The 18463-nt window shown below is 40.0% G+C and overlaps 1 protein-coding gene across 2 annotated transcripts in view; it reads left to right on the top strand.

The window, feature by feature from the left end:
* Positions 1–15505, top strand: part of ARSB (arylsulfatase B) — a 104945-nt gene extending 89440 nt beyond the window's left edge. For both annotated transcript variants that reach the window (XM_014571538.3, XM_075932330.1), the window contains 2 exons: positions 8802–8927; positions 9570–15505. In XM_014571538.3, coding sequence (XP_014427024.2) covers positions 8802–8927; positions 9570–9835 — 392 coding nt within the window. In that variant the 3' untranslated portion in view covers positions 9836–15505. The remainder of the gene's footprint in view (positions 1–8801; positions 8928–9569) is intronic.
* The last annotated feature ends 2958 nt before the right edge of the window (positions 15506–18463 follow it).

Below are 18463 nucleotides of genomic sequence, written 5' to 3'. Positions count from 1 at the left end.
CATATTCCCTTAACTTGCTGGTAAGAATATTGTGGGTGGCCATATCAAAAGCTTTGCTAAAGTTGGCCCTGGTGGCTTTGGGAGAACCAGAAACAATGTATTTGCATAGTCATCATTTGCTTAATGAATATGCAAATATTCAAATGAATGTTACCAGTCCTCCGAAAGCTCGTGAATGGACTTACTGGTCCCCATGTCAAAAAGTTTGGGAACCTCTGGTTTAGACCATCCATACAGGCTTTGTTTTTCTTTAAACTGCATCCCTTTTGGAAGCAATAACCATGAAAAAACTATGTTACCATCATGTTGATGATTGTTTAGTATCTTACACAGAGAAAACATCAGGTAAACATTTTATGATTCAAAGTTGCCAGAGGACTTTTATCTTCAGTTTTATTAGGAATTTTCCTGTAGTATCTTACAGGATGAAAAATCTTTTAGCTAGAAGTAATTTATTAATGTGCTTTTTATAAATGTATAAATGCATATATTTATGTAAAACAGATTAATCACAAACTAGCTGTTACTTTTACATAAAACATTTTACATGTACATGAAACATTTAAAAGCTATTTAAATAATAGTACTGCATATTTTATATATAGATATTATAAAATTGCAAAATGTAATCCAGTTATTAAACTCAAGATAGTAGAAGCTTTTAATTTAAAACTAACATTTTTCATTGTAAAGCACTTTCTTGTGTCTCTAGATTTCTTTGTAGATTGTATTTAAGAAAAGATAGGTTTACAATGGACTCCATCAGTTGCAAATCATAGAGGGCAAATGGAAGAAAATATTTCAAGACATGTAAATATTTCAAGACAAAGGCTGATTTCACTAAAGTCAATTTGAGTTTTTATATTGACATCAGTGGAACTAGGAATCCTCCCCCACTTCTCCTCCCCCTCCCCCCAACTTTGGAAACTTAATCTTGCTTTTCTCTCATAGCTAAGAAGTTATGTTGAGTGAGGTTGTGTGGGTGGTTAAAGAGTTCAGTGACATGATAAATTGTATTATTACATAAGAGCATATATTCATATTCTTTGAAGAGCTTGGAAGAAATCAGATTAAGATTTGTATTTTCTGAGTACGTCTAAACTACATCCTTCTTTTGAAAGATCCTTATAGAAATGAAAATTGTAGTACTTGCTACAGTTTTAGTCAAGAGCTAACATTAGATAAAACTTGAATCCATTTAATTAACATGTTTTCTTCTCACATGGAAAGAAAAATCTCATGTTACTGTAAAGATTGTCAGTGAATAATCCAAAAATTAAACTACCAAAGAAAAATGGCAGACCAATATTAATTCAGTTTCTTGCATTAGTGGAAGTGCTAGTTTTGGCTATGGACAGATTAGAAATGTGAGGTATGTGTATGGTATGTGCATATAAAGTTCATATGCCAGAGCTGTATGAAACTTCAACTGCCAAAACGATTTTTGCATTCTTTAAGAGGTCTGGTAGAATCCAAGAATTTGGTATGGGACTGTACACATGTCTAAACCAAAAGCCTCTATAAGACTGTAACACATAGTCACAGAGCAATGAGAAATAACTATTACATTAGCTGATAAATATATATCGTAAAGTTCTTGTTAGATTTCAGAATTCCCTGTACCATGTCATTCAGTGAATAAGAATGATGTCCTGGTTTTCTCAGACTGAAGAGGACTAGTAGCAAACTTATAATTGATGCATTGCTTATATTTGATCCTTGAAAAGTTGCTTGCATGTGTGTGCATCAACAGGGAGCTTCTGCTTTCCACAGTTTACTGATTCCTGTGGTTGCAAAGAAAGTATTTCTGGAAATAATTGTCCTTTTTTTCCTTTCTGCAGTAATTAAAAAAATTCACATATGGATCTAATATAAAATGGACCACAACTTCTCTGGTGCTCAGTGAATTTACTGTTTATTGGACTATTATCTCTAGAACCTTCTTTCTCGCTCTGAGAATAGAATTAAGAAGTTCAGAATCAACAAATCACTGATTTCTTAATATTAGCACATATATACACCCTCCTCTGAACATTTTCAGAAGTGACTTCAACTTCTGCACTTACAGAGTTGTATACACCCTCACACACGCGCAAATTGTATTTACATGCATGTACAAATTAGCTAGTTATGTCTCTAGCAAGCACACACCTGCCTGTGAGCACAAAATTGGAGGCTGGCTGAAAAAATGATGTTTCTTAAACTTTTTAGTTTTACTTCTACCGTTATTTTCCAGCGTATAAGACGACTTTTTATACTAAAAAACATCCCCCGAAAATCGGGGGTCGTCTTATACGCTGGGTATAAACATACAGGCAGTCCCCGACTTGCAGGTACGAACGGGGCTTTTCTCGCCCTGGAGGACACGGACTGCGGGACCTTGTGGTCCCGCCGCCCGTGTACTCCGGGGCGAGAAAAGCTGCTCCGTGTCTCCCTGGTCTGCAGACCAGGAAGACGCGGAGCAAAGGCTCGGGGGAAGCCGGCAGCGGGACAGCCCAGACGCGCCGCGGCTGTCCCGCTGCCGGCATCCTCAGATGCTTTGCTCCCGGTGTCCCTGGTCTGCTGGGGACCGTCTCCAGCAGACCAGGGACACCGGGAGCAAAGCCAGGGAGGCGGAGGGGTCCTGCGCCTCTGAGGCTTTGCTCTGGCAAAGCCTCAGAGGCGCGGGACCCTGCCGCGGCTGCGGCTTTGCTCCCGGTGTCCCTGGTCTGCTGGAGACGGTCCCCAGCAGACCAGGGGCACCGGGAGCAAAGCCGCAGCCGCGGCGGGGTCCCGCGCCTCTGAGGCTTTGCCAGAGCAAAGCCTCAGAGGCGCGGCACCCCGCTGCTGCTGCGGCTTTGCTCCCCGTGTCCCTGGTCTGCTGGGGGGGGTGCAGCTAGTGCATCCCCCCTCCCCCCAGCAGACCAGGCTTTTGTTGTGGACCCTGGGGCAGAGCAGCTGGGGTGCTGCCGGTTGGCCTCTTAAGGGGGGGTAGTCTTAGACGGCGAGTATAGGCGAAAACCTATGTTTTAACTAGAAAATTAGGGGGTCGTCTTATATGCCTAGTCGCCTTATACGCCAGGAAAATACGGTATGTATTTTCTGCTCCCTCCAGGTTTACATTCCTCCTGAATGCTAGAGACAAGAAGGAGTGAGAGAAATAAGCCCTTATTTTTTTTCTGCACACAGTTGCCTGGAAATTGTTCAAAAGACAAAAAATGTGTCAGCCCACTTGCTTTCTTTTTGCATTTGTATTTTTGGTGGAAAGTTGTTACTTATCTAGAATAGTCCTGTTTGCAGAGCTAGGCTACTCTAGTCCTTGTACCTGTGTTGTTAAATATTGCATTGGCTATTCAGAAACAATAGGCTAACTGAAGTATCAAGTATCAGAGGGGTAGCTGTGGTAGTCTAGATCTGCAAAAGCAACAAGGAGTCCTGTGGCACCTTATAGACTAACAGATGTATTGGAGCATAAGCTTTCGTGGGCAAAGACCCACTTTGTCAGATGCATGTAGTGAAAATTTCCAGAGACAGGTATAAATATGCAGGCCAGAATAAGGCTAGAGATAACGAGGTTAATTCAGTCAGGGAGGCTAGAGATAACGAGGTTAATTCAGTCTGGCCTGCATATTTATATATATTGGACAGGGTATGCCTTCCAGACTAAGTATTAAATTAACATTATTTCCTCCTACTCCAAAACTGTTTTCTTAACTCTTAGATTTATTCTTTACACACGGAACATGAACATGCACTGTGTAAGAATATAGTGTGCCTCAAGCAGTGTTTTTTTGGACCCTCTAACTCATGTGTTGGGATTTCACAAAATGCCATGTGAAAGAAAACCATAGTCTTTGATATCTTGCCATTTAAAAAACCCTCCTCGCAGCATGGTTCATTTTCATCATCGTAATCATAGACTGAAGGATAATATTTTAGGTTAGCTTTCCTTTTCTTTCATAGATGTACTGGCTATTTATAGCTCTACTCTTTAAGATTCTACCAATTACTTGAGCTATCCTTATGTTTGGGGGGAGAAAAGGGGTGGGGGATATAATGAGTCATATACATTCACTATATCTCTTGTAAGTGGCTTGAATATACATTGGTACATGAAATACAGTATCCAGTAGTGCATTTTTTAAAAACGAAAACTTTCACTATTATCTGCTGGCTAATCTTTTTATGATTGAAGATTAAAGAACAAAGTTCAAATTAATATTCTCTAAATTTTTTTTATCACATTAATGAATCTCTGTCTACAAATATATATCTCAGATTAGGTGCCAGGAAGTTGAACTTTGGTTGAAAAGATTTGAAGTTCAGCTTACATCTCTTATCTGTCTTGTAAGTCCTTTCAGAATGGGCACTGGTTATTCTGAAACTTTTTATATAAAATTATTGTCACAGAATATTTGTCTGAGATCTTTCGTTTGTCAGTTGAAGGTCTAAAGATTGAATCAATTTGAAATCAGTCACAAGTAATATAAACAATAAGGCTATGTCTACACTTGCGGCTTTTTGCACAAGTACTGCCGTTCTTGCGCAAGAATCCGCAGAGCACCCACACTGCCCGCCCGCTCTTGCTCAAGGAAATGTACAGTAAGGTGCAGTAAGAGAGGGCTTCTTGTGCAAGAGCTACACTCTTTTTTAACAGGTGTAAGCCCTCTTGTGCAGCAACTCTTGTGCAACAGGATAGTGCGGAGGCTTGGCAGGGGTTTCTTGCACAAGAAACCCCTATGGCTAAAATGGCTTTCTTGCACAAGAGAGCATCCACATTGCCATGGATGCTCTTGTGCAAAAGCACAGCTCGCACATGGCAGTGTAGACGTTTTCTTGCGCAAGACTTCTTGCACAAGAACCCTTGAGCAAGATGTTCTTGCGCAAGAAGCTGTCAGTGTAGACATAGCCTAAATGAAGAGAGATTTGAAATTTTCAGCCTGGATTATACATACCACATGTAATGCTTTTCTTCACCATTTTCAGATTCATTGTATGTTTCACATACTTTTCCTTACACTCCAATTTAATGCTGAAAAGGTTTAGAGAAGGGAAATGAAGACTTTAACAGGCACGATGAGACAAAAAAAGAAATGACCCAAACCAGGATCATTGAGCCTGGGAAGAAGCATCTGAGAAGACTTGGCTGAAATATTTAAAGCTATAAAGTGGGCAATAATTTTCGTAGGGGGGCCACTTCACAAATTTTGGTACATGGTTACGGGTTGGCTTTGAGCAGCCCAGAAGGGGTGAGGTTGGGGGTGAAAGAGAGAAAGAGTGTGTGTGTGTGTGTGTGTGTGTGTGTGTGTGTATGTGTGTGTGTGTGTGTGTGTGAAAGAGACACACTCTGAGTGTGAGAGAGACTTTGTGGCACAGATTGAGAGTGTGTGGCACAGAGATGCGAGAGTGTGTGTGGCACTGTGTGTGTGTGTCTGTACCACACACACACAGAGTAACTGTGGCAGACTGGTTGTGTGTGATCATGACACAGTGTGTGTGTGCTGGCTGCTTCCAGGTAAGTTTCTGAGAAGTAACAATCTGTCTACTACAGGGAAAGCTGTCCTGCTCTGTTGTCTCCTCCTCCCCTGCTCTGCAGAGATGGGGGAGGAGAGTGCGTGTATATGTGTATGTGAGAGAGAGTGAATGGGAGAGAGAATGAGCACTGAAATCTTAGAAACAATGAAGTGCCTCTTAAGACAGGTACTCCTCTGGTTCACTTACCAATGCTTCAGATTGGAGCAGCTCCACTGTGTGTCTCCCCCTACCCAACCCCTGCTCTGCAGAGATGGGGTACAGGAACAAGAGGACACCCTGACTCTGCATAGCTACGAGGAGAATCCTGGGAACAGCTTGGCTGCAGAATGGAGCAATGTTGGGGGGGAAGGGACAGCTGAACACATGCTGCTGGCTACAGGTATGCATGCTCTGCCAATCAGCTGGGCAAGCTGGAAAGAACACTTGGCGAGCCACATTCAGCCCTGGGGTTGCAGAGTGCTCTGAATGTATGTGGCACTTTACCAAAGTGCAAGGAAAGATAAGTTTTCTGTGTGGAAGAGCTTCCAAACTAGCCCTGAACAAGGCATGGGACAAGAGCATCCAAAACAACTGACTCCACTGATTCTCCCAAATCGGGACGTGCGCCTAAGAGGGCCCCACGTGTACGCGGGAGTTTGGCTGCACTGCAGATGGGGGGTTTGCGTGTGCGGGGGTTTGGCCCTGGGGCAGGCGGGACATGACTCTGCCCTGTAGCTGGAGATTTAAAGGGGCTGTGACTCTTTTTTTGTGTGCGATGTGGGGTTTTTTTTTTTCTCAATAAAAAATCCTGACTGCCGGGGCCCTGTCGAAACTGTTTGAATTGGGCCCCGCACTTCCTAAAGCCGCCCCTGCAAATATGGTAACCCTAATGTTAGCAATGAAACCATATGTTTTGTGTGAGATTTGACTCTGATCTCTTTGAAGAAACAAGTTGTGTCTGAAATGGGACTGTCTTTGAGATTTATTTTAAAATCAAGATGCTATTTATATAATTGTTTAAAGATACAGTAAAACCAAAACATTAATATCGAGATAGTCAGTATTCTTATCTTCTGGGCAAGGATTTATATCTGCAGTTTCTCCACACTAAGACCAATATACCTCAGATTATTTCTGCAAATTCACTTGTGCACGTAAAAATGTAGGTAAAATATTTTCTGACTCACGTATATTTTATAGGGTTATGTACTAGCAAGTTGAATTATCGGTGTAATTGATTGGAACATCATAAGCTTTATAAAAAGTAATATCCGTTCTGAGCAGCATTCAAGTTTTATTTACATAATTTATTCAGTTGTGATTCATTTGCGCTTCTAAACTAAAGTGTATGTGTGTTTTGAAATGCACAAATGGTAAAATAAACTATGAATCATGCTAGTAATTCAACACCTGAATTTTCAAAAGGCATTTTTGGATGCCTTGATTTTTTTTGTTTAAATTGACACATTGTAGAGGGGCTTAAATATTCAGATGTGCAGAGCACCTACCCTCTGGATATCAGTCCTCTTTAATATCCAAATATCTTCTTCTAGCCCCTGCCACAGGGGCAAAGTGCAGTTAGAAATGGCCCCTCATCACTGGCAAGGACCTGTGAGGACCTGCTGCTTTTGCCTATCCTGGCTGCCTCCCTGCAGCTCTGGTACCCTGAGACCTTGCTCAGGCCCTGCAGCCTGGAAGCTTGTCTTGCCAGAGCTTTCCCAGCCCTGCTTGACTCTCCCCAGCTCTGTTCTAAATCAGGAAGCCCCTACCTTCCCTGGCAGCTAGGTCCCTCCTGCTCCCCAGTCAGAACAAGAGTATCCCTACTCTTCTTCATGAGCCTTTATTTATACTCCCCTCAGCTGGGCCCTAATTGTCTGCCATTTGTTGCAGCTGCTTGCTGCATAGCTGCAGCCCTCACCCAGGGTTGGGTTTAACCCCTTAAAGAGACAGTGCAGGGCACACGCCCCATCCCAATGCTATATAAGCTATTTAAATGCTTTCATTGGTTACCTATCAGATATCGTCACCTCGTATAATGTAGTCCTGTGACACCTTAAAGACTAACCCCAACCTAAATAATTAAACTTTAAGGTGCCCCAGGGCTCTTCATTGCTTTTACTGAAACAGACTAATATGGCTACCCCTCTGAAACTTTACTCCAAATATGTTATGACATTTGATACCGACGTAGTTGATGTAACATTAAATATTAAAACAGCAACTTTTGAATTAAACTTGTTTCTTTTAACAGTGGAAATGCGATCGTGTCATAAAACAGGCATTTGAGAGGAAATAGTACTGTTGAGTAACGCTTAGTAGGTGGGCTACAGAGAAGGGGAGGCTCTTATTTGCAATTAAGGTAATTGAGGGAATTTTTTGTATGGAGAAGATGAACTGTAGTGTATTTCATCCTCTCACAGCTGGATTGTGGTAATTGTTTAATAATTGTTTAATAACAGTAGATGTTAGGATTCAAAAAGTTGCAGCTTTAGAACAGTTAAAACTCGAATTGCTAGTATCTTACGTCAAAATATAAAAGTAAATAGCCTGGCCTTAAACTAATGTGTTTTTGAGTTGCATTTTTCTTATTTTGTCTATATGTAAATTTCTGTTATTATTGATGGAAAGTGTGTGTGTGTGTGTGTGTGTGTGTGTGTTGAAATAGACATTTATCAGTAAAAATATAATCCATATATCATACCAAAGATGTGCACCTGGCTCCATGTTTGCATCTGGGTTCAATTCATGGTGTTGGTCTTAGTCTTTAAGATTGGCTAAGCTACTTAATTGTTCAAGTCACTGACCAAGAATTCTTTTATAACACTAGATGTAAGAAAACAAACATTGACTGATATATGATGTCAAACTTTTAAAATTTGCATTTTCAGCTCTAAAATACATGAACAGGCCATTGCGTATGCAAATCTGTAGTTGAATGCAAATTGGTACTGTATTTGTATACGCTGCTTGCTGTGTGTACATATAAATATGTTGTTTGTACATATAGTTTACCTGGGTATGCACAGTTTTTTTGAGTATACTTTAAGATTTGAGAATTGAAATATTAGACAATTGTGTTAGAACAGGTGTATAAATAAATACCATGAATGTCAGAAATGGTAATATTAACTCTGAACCTTTTGGCAGGGTTGAGAGCCCTATTATATCTTATACAATGTACTTATTTACTGCAGAATATGCGTTTATATTCCAGTATTGCATTATATTGGTTTGTTTCTTAACAAAATCTTAGTTAAATTATTTATCATTACAAAATGCATCTAAATCTATCTTATTGTTCTATTAAGGTCCTGGTATTAACAACAAGACATCCTCACCACATAATTCTTTTACATGGGAAGATTCAATCTTCAATATATCCATACATGCTGCAATTCGACATGGAAGGTGGAAATTACTGACAGGGTATCCAGGTAATGAAATGATATTTCCCCTCTAGAGGTTTACGTCCGGTGCCAGTTCATCCAGTTTCAAACATAATAAACTTCGCATTTCCATAATTTACTCTCTTTCAGCTTTCATGATTTACCATGTAATGTAAAAATTAGGGGCTAAGCCTTATTTAAATGCAGGCCAATATTTACAATATGTTCCATGAAGTCATAGTTTTTGTATCTGTCTTTCTGTGCTTACATTACAATGGGAGAACCACATTCTTGGAGCCAACTTCAGTGGAATTTCTTTCAAATTAAATAGGTCACATTTAACGTTGAGGCTATGTCTACACATAGGAAACGCATCTGATCTTCCACCTTTTTTTTGCAAAAGAGCAGACGTGCGCTTTTAGAAGCCCTGTCTTCCTCCTCCCATGAGGAAGAAGGGCTCTTCCAAAAGAGGAGGCTTTTCCGAAATTTGGCACAGTGTAGTCGCACGAAATTTTGGAAAAGCCTCTTCCAAAAAAACTATCGGAAAAAGATACACAAATTGCGGAGTGCAATTTCCGTACCTTTTCCGATAGATCATTGTAGTGTAGACATAGCCTGAATCCCAGGTCTGAGGCTACTCTTGCCCTGTATGTATGAGAACTAATCCCTTATCTGTTCCTATTTCTGTAGGCTGCAGCCACTGGTTCCCACCACCGTCTTTGTTCAGTGATTCAAAGATTCTATCATCTGACCCACCAACAAAGAAACTTTGGCTTTTTGATGTTGTTAAAGACGCTGAGGAAAGAAACGACTTGTCTGAAAAATATCCTGGAGTTGTGAAAAAACTGCTCTCCCGGCTGCAGCACTACTATAAACACTCTGTGCCTGTGTTCTACCCTGATGATGACCCCCAGTGTGACCCAGCAGCAGCTGGAGCCTGGGGGCCTTGGATGTAGAATACTATATTTGCAACCTGAAAAATACATCTGTGGTATAAATTATGGACTCAGGGTCCTAGTCACATATTTTGAACTCATTTCTTTTACCCTGTAACTGTGATTTTATCCCTTGAGTTATTCAATTCTGCTTCTTCTTAAGCAGTATTGAAAGGATCTAATTTCACCCTCTGTGCTAGAAACACTGTTAAAACCATAAATTTGTTATTTTGATGTTCTTTGTCAATGATGTGTCTTTAAAATAAAGGGAAAAATGGTGCCTTTCTCCTAAAGCTGCTGGCCAGCTGGGAAATATTACTTCACTTGGAAAGCTCTAATGAGACACAGAGGCAAGACTCTCCAGTTTTTTCACATTTAAAGCTACATGTTTGATTTCAAGCTTGCCAGTGGCCACATCTTATAGGAGGGTAACACACAGGATTTTTGAGAAGGGGGGCGGGTTAAAGGGAGAGAGGAGCCAAAAGTCTGAATTCAGCTGGCATTTCTCAGCTTTGCCATACTAATGTGTCCAGTAATGGATGCATTCAGGAATCTGAGCATCAAACTCCTCCCACTGGACAACAAAAGATCTGACTATAATTTGTCCTCTACTGACATATGGTCAGAGCACTGATTTGATTCAGTACCCACCTTGGCTGTGAACATCAAGGCTACGTCTACATTACCAGTTTTGCCGGCAGTGAATATGCGAATGAGGCACAGATTAGCATATCACCATGCCTCATTTTTATAATTTATGCAATGCGTTTTTGCACAAACGGTTTTTGCAGAAAGAAAAGTAGTGTGGACGTTTTCTTTTTGCACAAAAACCCCTTTTCCTGCCAGATCCTTTCCCTCCAGATCCTTACGGATCTGCTGGGAAAAGGGGGTGTTGCGCAAAAAGAAAATATCCACACTGCTATTTCCCACCCTGCTTGCAAAAACCTTGCATAAATTATGCAAATAGGTTGTGATGATACGCTAATCCACGCCTCATTTGCATACTCACTGCCAGCAAAACCAGCAGTGTAGATGTAGCCCAATTCTTTAGTGCTTTTGTACCTTTTTTATCCCTGCAGAGACTTAATCTAATACAGTAAACTTCCGACAATCCGGCAGCTTTAGGACCCAGGAGGTGCCGGAATATCAGATATGCCGGACTATCCGAAGGGGGGCTATGAGGGATCCAGGGTGGGGTGGGGAGGATGCCACCCCAGACCCCTCATAGCCCCCCCTTTCGATAGTCCGGCTCTGCCCCAGGAGTCCCCGATTCAGCCGCTGCTGGTCAGTTTCAACAGCAGCTGAATCGGGGACGCCTGCAGTAGAGTAGCTGGAGTGCTACCCAGTTGGTCTGGTAGCGCCGCCCCTCGGCACTGCGAGACCAACCCGGCAGCACCCCAGCTGCTCTTGGGGATGCCCGGGACAGAGCAGCTGGGGTGCTGCCGGATTGGTCCCACAGCTTCGAGGAGCGGTGCTACGGGACCAATCCGGGAGCACCCCAGCTGCTCTGCCCCAGGCGTCCCAGAGTCAGCTGCTGCTGAAACTGATCAGCAGTTTCAAGCTTGCCGGTGGCCAGAATCAGCTGCTGGTCAAACTAATGGAGTTTTACTGTACTTGACTTTCAGCTTTCCTTCATTTTTTTGCATTGCTTTTTTCAGTTTGTTTCTTCTTTCTTGTGTTTCATAGTACAATTTCAGTGCAGGTTTGAATTGTTGTCCAGAAGATTCAAGCACTTTTCTTAACCAGCCAAAGCACGAAGGGGAGGTTTCAAGTCATGTAGTACTGCTTCATCTATCTGGTGGCAATGGCATCAACTTCACAAACTTCTCCTGACATCTCTGGGAAACCTTTTATATTGCATATCCCATCTCTTAGGGCAGTGTTTCCCAATTTTATTTGGCCATGGAACCCCTAGAGTTGCCTTAAAAAAAATGGCCCCTGCCACGTTTCGTTGAGCAAAAAAAAATAAAGCCCTCGCCATGGCTCTGTCTCTTTAACGGGGCGGGGGAGTACTGGCTCTTTGCAGAACCCTTGCTTTCGCTTCGCGGATCCCCAAGGTTCCCTGGAGCACAAATTGGGGAACACTGTCTTAGGGCATTGCCAGTTCTCTGTCTTGAACTGTTGTAATCTTTCAAACTAGTTTTTAGCTATCTTTTAACTTTTATATTAAAATTAGAAATTTAATTTTTAGATTATAAGTGTTTTTTGTTTAGAAGAATAATCTTTCTGTAGGAGTGTGGGTGTCTAAAAGAATTAAGAGAGGAGAAGAAAAATATTGCTGTATTAAATTTATATTCTAGAGTTGTAGCTCTCAATGTTCAAACAGGTTAAGTTTTTTTTCTTCACAAATTCATTATCTGTTTTCATGGTAACATGAAAAATTATCAGTCACTCAGACTTTATATATCTTGTTTTTTAAAGTTGTTATAGCTGTTTTGGTCCCATGATATTAGAGAAGCATGGCAAGTAAGTTAATATATTTTATTGGGTCAACTTCTATTGGTGAAAGAGACAAGCTTTTCAAGTTCTGTGTAAGCTCAAAAGATTGTCTCTTTCCCCAAGAGAAGTTGGTCCAATAAAAGACATTACTTCAACCCACCTTGTCTCTCTCTAGTTTTTAGAGATATTTCTATTTGTTATAATTTATTAACTCTTATTAAAGAAAGTCTCTGATTGGCTAGCCAAGATTCCACCTATGTGGCTTAGGCTATGTCTACACTGCCGCTTTTTATCGGAAAATATGCATACCTTTTTCCAATAGTTTTGTCAGAAAAGACTTTACTGAAATTTGGCCCATCTACACTGGGCCAAATTTCTGAAAAACCTCCTCTTTCAGAAGAGCCCTTCTTCCTCATGCCACGAGGAAGACAGGGCTTCTAAAAGAGCATGTCTGCTCTTCCACAGAAAATGTTGGAAAAGCAGACACATTCCCTGGATGCAGCAGAGTTTTTCTGAGATACCAGCGGTATCCCGGAAAAACTCCCTAGTCTAGACATAGTCTCTTATTTCCACATTTCATTCATAGCTCCTTGGTCAGTTTATTCTTCTAAAACTCATAACCTCATTAACAGAGTACGAGAGAGAATCTAAGGCATTTTCATTATTATTACTTCTAAGGGTTTTCTTCATATATACCCTTAGCACTTTTACTATAAAAGTGTGTAAGATTAAAAAACCCTTTCAGCTCTCACACAACAGCCACTTTTGACACGTACAGATAGCATCCTGACAGCTTTTGAGCTGTCTGTAGGGCTGCCATTCGTACTCATGTTACCAAGACAATAGATGAATTTGTGAAGAAAACAAATTAACTTTTATGAACATTATCAGTTGTGCTCTCCAGCTCCTAGTTTTAAAGGTTTAAAGTATTATAGCCTCAGTTGCAGAATTAAATATAATTGTTTGTTTGGTCTCCCTCCTTCCCTATCCCACAAGCTAGACTGTTATATCATCCATGCTGATAGGACTCCACCTACCAAGAGAAAGTAGTTAAGCAGCTGTCAGTCACTCAGCCTTTTGTAGGTTGAAGTTTCACCTATTGTCCTCATTGGTTCCAATCTAAGACTTCTATTATGTTTTAAAATCTTAAAATTCATCATTTGCTCAGCTATTGTTTCAGATAAAAAGATCCTACCCTATTTTTTGTAGGTTGATTCCTCTTAAAATCTTCAAGTTGACTTGACCTTTAAGGGGGCAGAAGGGACTGGGTGTCATGTTCACACTGGCAGCAGCAAAGAAAAAGAATTTTAAACTCCCATTGAGCTGTTTCATTTCTCAAAGGGCTGACTTCTTTCTACATGTTGTGGTTTCTTGAGCAACAATCAAAAATACAAGCATCATGAGTCCTCAAAACAAAAATTCATTTCATTGCCTTCCAAGCCTTGAGTCATCCAGCAAAATTCTATAAATATTTCAAAATTGAAAGGCTTTTTTAACACATTAACATAATTATAACGTTTTAGAGAAGCAATTGCACTTCAGAAAGTGTGGTTATGCTGGCTACCCATAATTGTGTGTTACTACTTACTTGGAAAGATATAAGATGAAGAATGGGCAAGGCCCAGGACAAGGAAAAGAAAGCAGGAAATTTGGATCCTATTTTTGAATCAATAGTTCCATATACCTCTGGGAGAAACTTGCCTAGAGTAAAGTGTGATTTTTTTTAATGGACTTTTCTAGGAATTCTTTAAATAGTCTGGAAGGAAGCCTTCTGCTTACTCCTTGAATTCTCACGGCAAAAAAGCTAGGATTTTAGCCTTCAAGATTTTTATAGAGTTGGATATTCACCAACATGCCTGTCGCCTCACTTCTTCCCCTTAAATTCTCTGCTCCTTATATCTCCTTGGCAGTACAGCTCCATAGGAGTCATGGATGTTCTCACTCATTAACTCTCCCACTCTGTCCTTTATTAGAACCTACCAGCCTTGGAGGTTTATCAAGCTAATCTTGTTGCACCAGTGCAACCCATTCCAGGATTGCCTTTAAGAGTACCTGCAGAACTGGACAAGGTGAGCGCATTATTACTGAAACAGAAGAAGTGACCTCAGGGAAGGCATCTGGGAGAGCTTAACAGCTGGACAGAGTAAGATACATAGGCCATTTATGCAACCACAGCAGCTATGTTTGTATCCCTGGATACTGCTAAGGGCACCTGGGGAACAGGTAGGGTTGCCAGGTGTCCAGTTTTGAACCAGACAGTCCAGTATTTGAGCTTTCTGTTCAGGAAACAAATTGAGAAAATATAAATGTCCTGTATTTTCTAAATAAGATGTAATGTAGATTGTGATGTAATGTCAAGTGTGTCCGGTATTTTTGTTGAAACCATCTGGTAACCCTAGGAACAGGTGTGGGTGTATATAAACAGCACCCTTCTCTCAGACCAGAGGGACTTGGAAGGAGTTGGGCTTCTTAGGCAAAACAGCAGTTAACAAAACAATGGCTAAATGAAAATGGTTCTACATGACACAGAGCACTTGTGTAGGACTGTGAGGATATCTATCTTCATATGAGAAGTAGTCTGTATGGAGACAAACTGCATTGTAAACTGAAAGAGTTGTACAAGGAAAATAAAAACATCAGGTTTAAAATGTGGCATAGATTGGAAAATTTGGGCTTTTTTTAAAACAAATTTCAAACTGACTGTACATGTCAAAACTACTGTGTTATCAATTTATTTCAAAAAGATCACATGGAATATTGCGAACATTCCATGGAATTTATAATAAGAGATACAGATTTGGGTGTTATACGTTCAAAGTTATGTTTGGAGATATTGCTTATATAGTTGAGAGAGGAAATTGGAGTCCCAAAATGCATTGCAGTCCCTCTGTCTGGTGCTTCTAGATGTAATCTTGCACTGCTAGACAATGCATATCTGAGATCATGCAGACAGATTAGCACTGCTACAGAGCACAGCAAAAAAGATTTTGGCACAGGGTAATCAAAATGATTCAGTCATCCAATCATACACTAGTACAATAAAAGCCTCTGTGATAATTACATACTGTGGTTAGCTGAGGCCAACAAGATGATGCATTGTTTTCATTGTGCTGGTCTTCCCTGCTGCCAGTGTTCTATAAAATGAACATCTGCTGCAATCAACAAACCAACTCCGAATTGCTGGTCCCTTTCTTTTGGCTGAATGCTAAAAGCTGCTATATTTTCTCTGTAGAGCTATACTTAGAATCAGTATAGTAAAAAAGAATCACTGGATTTCTTTCTAGTGAACACAGTACACATGTCTTCAAATCCATAACTAGCTTCTGCTGATATCAGGTTGAGCTGATAATTCTGGCATACTGGACAGTGGCAAAAATACAGAATTGTGTTTTGTTTTAGTGCTTTTTGTTTTCAAGATATTGAAGTGCTGTTTGCAGCACTGAGTCAGAGTTCAATGTCTGTGCAAACTAACCATGTATAGTGGTGTCTTACGTACAGCCTTGGGCATAAATCCTACTTTAATGAGTGAAGGAACTTGAGCTAGGAGATCAGAAATTATCATGGGATTTTAACTTCTTCCTGGAATGCCACTTGAAAATGAGCATTAGAGTATTGAGTTAATGTGTCATTGAAATGACAGTCCTTCTAAAAGTACAACATCCACGCCTAGTCCAATATACACCTCTTATTTCTGAGGGAATTCTGTGCCAAAAAATTAAAAATTCTGTGGACAATATTTTAAGATTCTGCAAATTTAATTGTCAAAATAAAAATGTAATTATGTCAGTTTCAGTTATTCTGGTAATTTATTTCAACATGCCTGACACCAAGTATGTCTATAACAATACAGACAACACAAAGATTCAGTAAATGTTTTTGACAAATAGATTCCTTTCAAGACCTATTAATACAGACCTTTGAGAAATAATTCATTTAAACTGCACACAGAAATGTATTTCCTGCACTCTTCAGAAGCAGTGAAAAGGCTTGAGGAATCAGAGTAATGGAGGAGTTGAGGGGGAGGGAAAAAATTACTGGGAACATATAAACCAGTTGAAAAAAACACAGCCTTTGGCTGAGTAAAATATTTAAATTTATATAATGTCAAAACAGGTTTAAAACCCAACTGGATTTTCTTTGACTGAAATTATGGGGAATCAAATGGTAAGATACAGACAATTATATTTTTTCATTTATATTTGCAGTAGAAACATGATCCCGTAAGGAACATTTACGGGTTTGGATGTTTGAGAGATTGAGTCTCTTATAGGCAACCAGGTGTACATTGTCTCGGAAGTTTCTCTGATGTATAATTTCTTGTTAAAGAAGAGATCTTTTCTTCATTTCCTCTGTTTAAAACATGCGGGGCATTGATCTCCCACTATGCTATTTATGGAGAATTTTTTAAGTTTACATTTTTTTATGACAGGGACTCTTTTCCTCCCAAATATTTATTGTAATTATAATGATAAAAGAAGCTTCCATAAATTGCACTATTCCTCATATTGGAAATGACCTAGAAGATCACTGCTTTTGTTTAAAGAGCAACAGTGATTGAATACCCTGTTAGAAGGAAAGTATATGGAGCATATATATCCAACCCAAAATCCAAACAACTCTAACCACTACTTTATGAAAGTTCAGAACATGTTCCAAATTTCATATTTTGAAATTCTTTAACACCAAAGGTATGCTACACTATAGATAAAATCAAAGCAGCTGCACTCGCTCTTCTGGGGTTCAAATTAGCAGGTCTAGTGAAGACACACTAACTTGAACTGAGAGGGCATGCCCGTCGATGCCAGTAGTCCTGCTTTTATGTGGAGTAAGGGAAGTCAAAAGACGAGTATACTTCTTTTGACTTCCCGCTGAGTGGACGGCACCAAAATTCAAGTTAAGATACTTTGACTTAAGCTATGCAATTAACGTAGCTGAAGTAGCGTATCTTAATTCGAACTTATCCCCTAGTGTAGACCAGGGCAAATGATTACCATGTGCATTAGCCACACATTAAGCCACATAAACATCCATTTTTGTCTCCATTAGCAATAATGACGTTGATTAAACTAAGACCCTGTTATAACAACTTGTATAGTAATCATTCATTTCATGTCCAAGAGAAGTACACTAGATACCATAAAAACATTGTAACTGTGAGCAAATGTAGCCACCATTCATCTTTTTAATTAACGTGATTTAACATGATTTGTGTCTCAGGACAGCCAAACTAATATTCTATTTATAAAAGGAAAGTTAGTTTTATTTGTATTTTATCCTTATTATGCTTCACATAAATGTACTGCTAATGTGCATAAGAAAAAAGGAAATGCGTTCAACATAATTGGTGGTGGATTCAAGTACTTTAGTTCTTGTTCTAAACTTGAATAGCCAGGTCTGAGAGAGCTTTAGTTATGTGACTATTCTCAGGCTAGATCTACACTATAGTCTTTTTTCGGAAAAAGCTATGCAAATTGCGCTCCGCAATTTGTACAGCTTTTTCTGAGTGCTAGACAGAGCCAAATGGCAGAAAAAGCCTTATCTTTCAGAGGAGCCTTTATTCCTCATAGAATGAGGTATACAGGGCTCCCTGAAAGAGCACGATTGCTCTTCTGCAAAAAAAAGCAGAAGAGCAAACGCATTCCCTGAACGTGGCGGAGTATCCCGGAAAAACCCCACAGTCTAGATGTACCCTCAAAGTAATACAAATTCTAAGGTGCAAGTGGAATCTTAGTGGATAGAGCACAAAAGTTGAAATCAAGAGCCACTAAATTCTAATACTGGCTGTCAAGGCTGTTCCATTCCACTCCCCAGCACTTGAAGTACAAAAGGTGGAGGCCTGCAAGAGACTTTAAAATACCCTGCCACTAAAGGCTTTTGCTTAAAAATTCCCGAAGGTCATAGTTTTCCTCACTTTGGGTGGTACACTGCCACCACCCAAATGCAAAAAAACCCTTTGAGAATCCAGAAAGAGGCGCTCAGGAATTTCTTCCTGTAGGGTACTTCACGTTCTTTAACCCTCCCTCAGGAAAGACCTTGAAAGAAACACCTGTCATTTCTTAATAGCTGGTCTTTCAGTCTCAGGTATGTGCACACAGAACCTCCTGCCTTTTAGGACACAGGAATCAGATCATATTCTTTAAAAGTTGATTTTATGAACAAAACAAGACATTCTTGGTAAAGCGTACATGGTTGCTAGGTATTACAGAGCAA

Source organism: Pelodiscus sinensis, chromosome 6, assembly GCF_049634645.1.
Source record: "Pelodiscus sinensis isolate JC-2024 chromosome 6, ASM4963464v1, whole genome shotgun sequence".
In the NCBI taxonomy this organism is placed as follows: domain Eukaryota; kingdom Metazoa; phylum Chordata; order Testudines; family Trionychidae; genus Pelodiscus; species Pelodiscus sinensis.
The sequence above is the reverse complement of the archived record's forward strand: the minus strand, read 5'-3'. Positions and strand labels throughout refer to the sequence as shown.